The sequence below is a fragment of the Gracilinanus agilis genome, chromosome 2 (assembly GCF_016433145.1).
Source record: "Gracilinanus agilis isolate LMUSP501 chromosome 2, AgileGrace, whole genome shotgun sequence".
In the NCBI taxonomy this organism is placed as follows: Eukaryota; Metazoa; Chordata; class Mammalia; order Didelphimorphia; family Didelphidae; genus Gracilinanus; species Gracilinanus agilis.
Window position 1 is genome coordinate 662,973,644 of NC_058131.1, and position 10,720 is coordinate 662,984,363.

The window sequence follows — 10,720 nt, forward strand, 5'->3', positions numbered from 1 at the left end:
AGGATTTACATCCACATCTTTGGACCCCAAATCCAGCATACTTTCAACTGTAATCAATCAGTCAATCATCATTTATTAAGTGTTAAATTCTGTGCCAAGCACTGAGCTAGATGCTGGGATTACAGAAATCATGAGAGATATTTTCAACTTTTTACTGAACTATGATGAAATCATTGTAGCCCATCTGTATTAAAACTGAAATAAGAATATGTAAGCTTCTTATTAAGGGCAGGGACTACTTTGAACTTGGATTTGGATCCTTAGGTCTAATGAAGCACCTTGAGAAGTAAGGTAGAGCAGTGGATAGAGAATCAGAGCTGGAGTCAAAAAGGTCTCAGTTTGAATGTGATTTCATATCCTTTCTAGGTGTGTGAACTTAAAAAAGTCACTTAATGTCAGTTTCTTCATATGTAAATGGAGATCATAATAGCACTTCCCTTTCAGAGTTGTTGTGAGAAACAAGGAAGATATAATTGTTAAATGCTTCGTAATAGTAGTAATAGTAGGTGCTTAATAGATGTCAAATGAATAAGAGCTATCTTTTCAGATAGTGTGTTCTACTTTATTGGTAGTCTTTGTGCAGAAGTCAGATTATCATTATCTGGTAGACTGCAATGAGGATTCATTTGGGGGGGGGGTTGAGTTGGATAATAGATCTATTGAGTTCTGTTGACCCATTATTGATCTGAGATCTATTGAAATTCTATAATGATCACTTACAATTTTTTTCAAAATTGTTTGTTCTGGAAAAAGGATCAGGCCTTGAAAAAAATCCAGATAGAAGTTGAGATTTTTTTTCAATTCCAAACTCTATTGGAAAAAACATGTGTCAAATATATCTTCTGAGAACTGTTAGATGCAAATATTAGTTTGCCAAGAACAAGATAAATTACTGATCAAAAAGGAAAGAACTATTGCCCAGAAAGGAGATGAAAGGTATGGGGAAGAGAATGAAGGGAGGAAAAGAGGCCAGGGAAAGGTAGGAAAGAATGGAAAATAACAGAGGTATTACAGATAGGGCAGCTAGATGGCATAATGGATAGCACAGAAGGCCTGGAGTCAGAAAGACTTGAGTTTAAATCTAAACTTGAACATTTACCAGCTCTGTGACCCTGGGACTCTGTTTGCCTCAGTTTCTTCATCTGGAGAAGGAAATGGCAAACCATTCCAGTATCTTTGCCAAGAAAACACCAAATGGAACCATGAAGAGTTAGACATGACTGAAACTACTGAATAACAAATTGTGTATAGAGAAACTTCTAACTGGAAAAAAACAATTCAGGGGGAAAACGGACAGTGCTGATATAGAAGTTCATACAATTTGTCTATAATATCTTTCTTTCTTCTGCAAAATGAAGACTCCAAAGACTTAGACTTTTGTATAAATCTTTTTTAATGGGGATCTTTGTCTAGTCCAGACTCAAAGTATAAGAATTACTCATAAGGCTGATCTCATTACTCAAGTGGCATGAAAGCTTTGACCTGCTCCATTTCTGATATGAGCCCATTTACCCCTCCTTATGCAAGCTGTCATTATCCTTCCTTCCAAGGATTCATCATATTGATACTGGACTTAATGTATAGCCCATTACAGCTCAGAACTCCTGAGCTCAAGAGATCCACCAACCTCAGTCTCAGACTCCCTGGAAGCCAGGATTATAGGAATATACTACCATGCTGAAGGGCAATTCCTGGGCACAAGATAACATATGTGTGGGTATATATGTATTATGCATATATGTATTTGTGTATGTGTGCTCTTCCCTATTGGAATGTAAATTCCTTGAGTGTAGGGACTGCCTCATTTTTGGTTTTGTGTTCCTAGGGTCATAGCACAGTGCCAGGCACACAGGAGGTGATTAACAAATGCTGATTGATTGACTGGTTGATCTAACAATCTAGTTAAAGATACCAGGGCCACCAGGTACATTGAGTCAAAATGAGTTCAGACAGGAATAGCTGTTCTACTCACCTGGTACCTCTGGATATCTGCCACCCCAAAGGCAATCTGCATCAGGGCCACAATAAAATAGGTGAAGCCAAGCCTCTGAAGGACTCCTGGGAGCCTCGCCCAGCTCCAGGACACTGGAGGACAGAAGAGTCAATTCAGTCCCAGTTCTGCTGTTTATTTACAATCAGATCATAATGCAAAGGTAATGCTCCTGACCTCAGAAAGGATGGATACACTCTGAGCTGAGCCTGTAGTAGTGGGAATGGGGGAGTGAAGACAGACACACTTTCTTCCCCTCTCTTCCTTAAGACCAAATTCATGTGTTTGGGGTAGAAATCTATATCAGAATGGGGGCAGCTAGGTGGCTCAGAGAATAGAGAGTCAGATCAGGAGATGGGAGGTCTTGGGTTCAAACTGGTGTCAGGTACTTCCCAGCTGTGTGACCCTGGGCAAGTCACTTAACCCACATTATCTAGTCATTATCTTTCTTTTACCTTGGAACCAATATTTAGTATTGACTCTAAGACAGAAGGTAAAAGTTTTTTTAAGTCTATATCAGATTGCTTGCCATTTCAGAGAGCAGAGACAAGTGGGAAGAACGAAGGAGAGAGAATTTAGAATTCAAAATGTAAAAAAATGAATATTTTAAAATTGATTTTTCAGTTAATTGGGGGGAAAATAAAATATTTTAAAATACAACAAAGTCATATGTTTGGGGAGAGAGACATATATGAGAGGCACAGAAGATAGAGCACTGGGTCTGGAGTTAGGAACCTTCCTGAGTTCAAATCTGGCCTCAGAAACTTCCTAGCTGTGTGACCTTGGAGAAGTCACTTAACCGTATTTACCTCAGTTCATCTGTAAAATGACAAACTCCTCCAATATCTTTGCCAAGAAAACCTCAAAAGGGGTCACAAGGAGTTCTATGTGAATGAAGCAACTCAACCACAGCAAGCATGTTTGTGAAGCAATCTTTTTTATGAGACATTAACTTGCTGAGCTAAGAAATGAACTTTCCAAAGTCATCAGCCTTCAAAATTGTCTCACACTTTCCTATCCCTGCACTTTTGCTCACATCCTTTCTACTCATTGGAATGTTCTTTGTGAGAAAAGGTGTATCATTTGTAAAATCTAGGAGATATTCTGGGTATTATAGAGCATATTATTTTGTTTCTCTGTGTTAGCGTTAAATGCAATAGTGACTTTAAAGGATTTGGAGTTGAAACGAACATTAAACATCTTCTAATCCAGGCTCCTCATTCCACAGAAGAGCAAATGAAGCTCAGCAAGACCAGACAAACTCGCACAACTTATAAGTCATAAGAGTTAGGATTCAAACCCAGATTTTTCTGGCTCCAAGTCTAAAACTCTTTCTATTGTATTAAACTCTTTTATGAAACTCTTTTTCCACTCCCCTCTTTGGGAAGAGAAAGAAATGGTTACTAAGTGATTAAATAGAAATGTGTGGTTACAAGAAACAGTAACTTATGAGCAAGCAGAAGGGTTCCTGGTTGGCTGGGAGTGATGCTGAGATTCTTGAGGAGATTAATGACTTGGATTAAGTATCCAGGGCAAATCCTAATTGAAATCAGTTAGTAAATCGAAGAAGAGTGGAGAGAGTCTGATAGGAGAGCTGGCATTCTTGGTTTAGAACAAAATGAGGCTGGATTGCTTACTTGTTTTAGCTTCAGGGGCTCAGCCATAGGGTGTGGACTGAAGATTTAACCAGGGAATTTGAGATTCAGTTGGTTTTTGTAAACTGGGGCACCAGGCTGCTCTGGATAGCTTCCTTTAATGGGCATTTCTGATTGTCTTATTTTTGTGAATTTTAAAAATTCACAACCCTTTCTTCCTTGTAAAATATATAACCCTGTTCAAACTTCTAACCACTTCCATATGGAAAGGGGAAAGGTGGATCCTGGGAATTGCAAGGAAGACATTCTTGGATATAATAAGGGGGAGTATGAATGCTGGGAAATTCAGGTATATCTGATGACTGTATTTGGATATGGGGATCCCTACCCCATAGAGAGTGGGGTTTGAGCACTCAGAAATGCAAATCACTACCATGAAAAGGCAAGTCAGTCAGTTAACAAACATTTATGAACTGCTTGCCTTGTTCTAGGCATTGTGCTAAGGCACTGAGAATACAGCAAAAAGAAAAGTTGTCCCGGTCTAAAGGAACTTTCATTGTGTTGGGAGTAAACAATGTGTAAAATGAAACTGAAGGAATGGTAAGAGTGGGGAGCAATTGGAGGAAGAGAGGTGAGGACGTGGTGGAGAAAGAAGTCCTAGGAATCAAATGTGGACCTTGGAGAAGAAAGAGAATGAAGGAGACTGGTCTGAGCATTTTCTTTAAAATGGAGGCTCCAAAAGGAACCCGCCAATCAGAGGAAGAGGCTGCACGGGTGGCATGATCTTCTAGGTCATGCCTAGTGAGAAGACTCCTGGAGGATGGCAGAATGAAAAGTATGAAGAGTCCAGAGAAGAACTTAGAGAAAAATGGAGGGCCAACTGAAGGAAAGAGTAAGAAAAGTAGGGGGAGAAAGAGCTGACATTTATAAAGTGATAAAGGACTTCATGTCACCAACTTACTTGGGCCCCATAATTCCTTCCCCAGAATACTTAGTTAATATTGTGTCACAGTGCCCTTCAATTCATCAGTGGATCTTCAGTCTCATCAACATGATTCCGCACTCACAACTCAGCTACACCTTCTCATCTTGCATAGCCCTTCTCATTTCTCTAATAGTTCCATAGTGCCTTAGATCTGTGAGCTCACTGGTGTGCACAGTTCCTCCAGAGATGCAGATTTCACTTTGTCCATGTCTTCTGCTCCAATATGAACTGTGTCCATATGGCCCTATAAATCCTCCACAGGGGTCCACTCATCTTCTTGGGAACCTACTTCCAAATCTCTTAATGTTGCCTGAATATTCACAAAGGTTTGGGACTGTGCAATGGTTATGCCTCAATCATGTGGCATTTTGATTTCATAGCAAGACCACCTACTTTTTTCTTCCTACTTCTCTCTGATGGCAGATTTCATGCCACTTCTTCCATACAACTCTTTGCTAATACTACATTGAAGAGTATTCATGTATATCTCTCTCCATTGCCCTTTGAGTAGCTTACAACTTTAATTTTTTAAAGACAGTGAATTCACTATTTGGTAAAACCTGAAAGCAATCTGGCAGAAACTAGATATAGTCCAATATCTAACACTATTTGCCAGGATAAGATCAAGATGGATTCATGACCTAGGCCTAAAGGGAGATATAATAAGCAAATTAGAAGAACAAGGAATTTGTTGTCTATTAGATTTACAGATAGGAGAAGATTTTGTGAAAAACAAAAAATAGTAGGCTTTATGAGATGTGAAATAGATAATTTTGAGTAAATTAAATGTAAAAGGTTTTGTACAAATAAATTAATATAGCCAAGATTAAAAGGAAAGAAGTAAATTGGGGGGAGAGAAATTTACAGACAGTTTTTTAGATAAAGGTCTCATGTCTAAAATAGAGAACTTTGATGAACATAAGAATATGAGCCATGCCTCAGTTGATAAATGGTTAAAAGATATGAACAGCTTTTAGATGAAGAAATCAAAGGTATATGAAAAAATGCTCTATATCTTTTTTAAGTAGGGAAGTAAAAATCCAAACAACTCTGAGATATCTCACACCTATCAGATTGGCTAAAATGATAAAAGGTCAAAATGACAAATGTTGGAGGAGATATGGAAAAATGAGAACTAATACATTGTTGGTGGAACAGTGAACTGATCCGAACATTTTATATAGAATTATGCTCAGAGTTACCAATCTATGTATACCTTTTAACTCGTTGTAGCATATGGTTGTGATAGCATACTACTTAATGTACCATAAGAAATGACCAGCAAGTTAATTTTGGAAAAACATGGAAAGACCTACATGAAATTATGAAGAGTTAAATGAGCAGAACCAAGCAAACATTATATATTGCAACAGAAATATTGTTTGAAGAATGATGTGTGTATGGCCACCTCCAGAGAAATAACAGATAAATAGAAATAAGTGAGGTATATTTTTATTTATACATATGCCTTTTTGTGAAACTATGCCTTCTCTGATGAGAGAAGAGAAAGGAGGGAGGGAATTAACTGGGTATTTTAATAAAACAAATAAACACATTTTTAAAAAAAAACTGTGGCCTTCCATAATCATAACTGTCCTCTAGCAAATCCTTCAGAGAGGATTAATCCAACAAGAGAGAAGGCCTCCAGTAGACGATCTGACATTTCAAGGATACCAATGCTAGGACTGTCTTATTCTCTTATCCCTTGTCCTCACAACATCTGAGTTCCACTCCTTTTTCCAATCATTCTTTTCTTGTATACCCTCTAGGAAACAAGATTCTCTGTGGATGACAAGATGCTCCAAAAGTTCTCATTTGCAAATGGCATTGCTGATTACATTAAAACTTATTGTATTCATAGTCTCCTGGAAGTGATCTGTTACCATTCAAAGTAGAGTGGCCTGACCATCTGCAGAAGAAAGATCAAATGGATAAGAATATTTATTGCCCAGATGACAACACATTTTTGGATGGACAATCTTGAGAGTAACCAGCCTTCTTTATTCCTTATATCCAACTCTTTGTCAGTCCTGATATACATGCATCCATACAAATTTGGCCTCATACACTTTATAGTTGTGTGATCCTGGACAAGTGACTTAATCCTCATTGCCTAGCCTCTACTACTCTTCTGCCTTGGAACTCATACTTAATATTGATTCTAAGATGGAAGGTAAAGATTAAGGGGAAAAAAAAGAAAGAAATAGCCAAGCTCCTTTAGTGACCCTATTTGAAAGTAAAAGTCCATTTTAAAAATACCAACATTATACTGGTGGTGTTCTATGGCAGTAAGATATGAAGTATGATAGCCTACAGAGAAATAAAAAAATGATTGGCACACACAGGACAAGTATGAGTGCGTGATGGATAAGAGGCTGCAACCCATAAATAATGAGAAATCTTGAAGAGGAATAGGCACAAACTATGTCATTAGGAAACTGCATGATGGGAAAAAAGATAAGGTGATCACATGGCAAGGGTAAAGGATAAGTAGATAGCCAGAGAATTCCACTGGTGCCCATACAATGTCAGGAAAAGGAGAACTTCTGCCCATTAGGCAAACTCCTTGCAAAGAACTTATGAAAAGATATGGACAAGAATCAGACAGGATGGATAGGCCTGGATGCAGGATAGGGATGTGATCTGCATCCTTTGGGAATCTTTAAATTCGTGAGATCATAAAGTATCTCTTGTACCACTTTTTGAGCAAAGTCATCACTGATTCTGTGCTGCAAGTATGCCTAGATTACAATTACAAATCTTGCAGCAAAGTGATTATGTTCACCATGCTTCACTTCATTGTCCATTGGGTCACCAGAAATCATCATTCTCTTGGTTAGTGTTATCTACATTTGACATTTAAGCAAGCTGAAACATAAAGAAGTTAAATGATTTGAGTCAGATTCGCACAGCTAATTAAGTGTCGGCAGCAGAATCTTTGAACCCAGATATTTCCTGCTTCTGTATCTGGGCACTTAATGGAAAGTGGGAGCTTGTTATAGGCTTGGGTCAAGATTCCTTAAACTCTCCCCGATCTCCAGCTGTTGAAATCCTTCCCATCCAAGCCCACCTCAGATGCCATCAGCTCTGGGAAGTCTTCCTTGAACCCACCCCATACTTCCAAGCAGGAAGTGACTGATTTTTTTTTTCTAATATTTTTTTAACTTTTTTGTGGTCTGTGTTCTGCCATGTATCACAGTTTTTTTTTTGTACCTCTCTCTTCCTCCTACCAGACTATGATTCTTGAGGATTGGTCATATTCATCTCTGCATTTCCACCAATATCTAATGCTGTATTTTGTAGCTGGTGTTATATTAAAAGGAGGTACTACTATCTATTAGATGTATGTGTAGATGGAGTACAGAGAGAGGATAGAATGACACTTCTCCTTTATAACAGTTGCCCAGGCAGGATCCTTTAGGTCAATGTATGATATCCCTTCAGGACCCACCTGGGGTTAATTGATATTAATTATTGGGCTCTTCAGCTGGGTAACGTTGGTAATCTGACTGCGTGACTCCCTTTCCAAATAAACTTTGAATAATCAATTCAGAATGGTACTTTAAAACTTTGAATATATTTGGCATAGAAGAATAATGGTATGGGATAGAGGTATTGGGAGACCCTACTTTAAATTGATAATAATGAATCTCTAACTGCAGGCAAAATGAAGGAATCAAGATGATAGCTTCTCTCTGGTACAGCCTGGCCAGGGCTACACCAGAGTAGGCAAACTGCTGTGTAATCTTCAGCTTCTTCTTCAGTAGATCTTAAGCCTAATCAGTTGAGATATCCACCCTTTTTATCCACCCTCTTCTTCTCCTGCTCACTTCCCAGATCCCTCCCGGACCCTGGGAAAACCTAGATGACTGAGATGATTTACTTCCTAATATCTAGGGGCAGTAGAATCAGAGATGGTGGTCTGATACAGGTTGATGATGGTACAGGAAACACAGGAGGAGCTTGCAGGGTTGAGTTTGCAAGTCTCAATTTCCCCAAAGACCAGGATCCACTGATCTCCAGCCTCAGGGACAGGTAAAGACCCAACACCCTCTGCCAGGGTTCCCAACTGCCCTATCCTGTGTCTGCATGCCTCTCTGGGAACATTCCGACATCCAACTGATCTACCTGTCAATCACCGAGTGAACTCCAAGCTCTCAGAGATTCAATATAATACTGGCAAGCATTCATACATGTTTGTTGAATAAACATATAAACAAATAAATGAGTCAGCATTGTGCAATAACTAACTATATTAAGAGAAGTAGAAATGTTCCAATCCTTTTCTGCTTGATCTAAGACCTGTGAGAGAGGAAGTTGTTGAGAATTAAATAATATTTGGAGGCCACATGTGAACTGAACTAAAGTTCTATAAAACAAGTTTTATAAGGCTGGCAGTACCACTATTAATATTCTCATTTTTTGAAACTGAAGCATAGATTTTAAAGTGACTTTTCCAGGGTGAACCAGTCAATACTTGTATCTGGGAATTGAAACCAGTGTCCTCACTTCATATTCAGTTCTTTTTCCAATCTGCCTCTCCAATAAAGAAGTGCTCAAAGGGAAGAAAGTAGGAATCTGAAATCAAGCTGGGCTGTCACTTAATTTACAAATGGATCAGATTCTTCATCTTTTCCATTGCCCTCCACCTGAGCCTCATTATTTTCATATCATTGTGCTGTTTGTATTATTGTTGTTGTTCCACTGAGGCTTAGCATGCACTCATGCTTTCATGCCATTTAACTTTTCCAGTCCCTCTTCTTCAAACGATCACTTAAGGCCTTCAATTTCAGAGTTATTGGCTGAGAGAGCCAGAGGTTTCATCCTGGGGCCTTAGGACCAGGGCCTCAGGGCTCCATCTTGATCATGTCCAACTCTAGTGGAAAGAGTCCCATCAGTACATTACTGCCATTCATTCTTAATGCATTCTCCTTCATCTTTTGTTAGGCAAGCAAAAAATAAAGGGGGAAGGGGCCAGAGGTAGGAGTTGATGCTTTTTAAGAGCACTCTGTTTACATGCCTCCCCTGCCCATCTTTCCATTTGGCCTTTCCAGCTGTGTCCAGCATGGTGATGATGATGAAGAGCTATAATCTAAAGTGAATAGGAGGGAGCATTGTGTGGTGGAGAGGACACTAGAAAAAAGAAAAGACTCAGATCTTGTAACTCTGACCAAATTATTTCAGTCCTCCAGGCCTCAATTTCCTCATCTGTAAAACAAAAGAATTTAGATGATCTCTATCTATCACCTTCTGATCCCTTTCTATATTTTGAAAGTGTTATCAATGACCATTTTTAATAGTTCAATAATGTCTTGTAATAGAATGTAATTTCCTCCCTCCTCCATATTGAATAATCTCTTATAACAAAGAAGAATAGCTAAACAAAATGTGTCAACCAAGCAACTACATCTGACATATTGTTCACAAAACATTCCATAGCCACATTCCCAACTCCCTCTTGAGGGGAGAGAACTACATTTTATGAACAGCTCACGAGGACCAACATTACCTCAGGTTAGGCTGCTTTTAAATGATAGTTTCATTTACACTATTAGAATCATTGTGTACATTATTCTCCTGGATCTGTTTATTTTTCTCTGCATTATTGCATAAAGTCTTATCAGTTTTCTAGGAATTCCTAATGTTTACCATTTCTTATAGCACAATAACATTCCATTGTATTCTTAATACTTGTAAATGATGAATAATACTACCAATTCCTGAGAAGCAATCAACTAAATATATAGAATAAGACACACATTGTTGGACATAGACAATGTGGGGATTTGCTTTAACTGTGCATATTTGTTATAAGGGTTTTATTTCCCATGTATAATAGGGATAAGAAGAGAAATTCTATGCTTGTTAGTTGAAAAAATTTAAACTAGAAATATATTCTTCTGGGACAGCTAGGTGGCTCAGTGGTCTAGAGATGGGAGGTCCTTGATTCAAATAAGGTCTCAGACATTTCCTAGCTATGTGATCCTGGGCAAGTCACTTAACTCCCATTGCCTAGCCCTCACTGCTCTTCTGCCTTGGAACCAATATTTAGTATTTGTTCTAAGAAGGTAAGGGAGACAGACAGACAGACAGACAGACAGACAGACAGACAGACAGACAGACAGACAGACAGACAGACAGATAGATAGA

The 10,720-nt window shown here is 38.6% G+C and overlaps 1 protein-coding gene across 1 annotated transcript in view; it reads right to left on the reverse strand.

The window, feature by feature from the left end:
• The window catches only part of LOC123234328 (heparan-alpha-glucosaminide N-acetyltransferase-like), a 370,163-nt gene that overhangs the window by 106,991 nt on the left and 252,452 nt on the right, over positions 1–10,720 (reverse strand). The window contains exon 10 of the mRNA XM_044660239.1: positions 1,973–2,085. Coding sequence (XP_044516174.1) covers positions 1,973–2,085 — 113 coding nt within the window. The remainder of the gene's footprint in view (positions 1–1,972; positions 2,086–10,720) is intronic.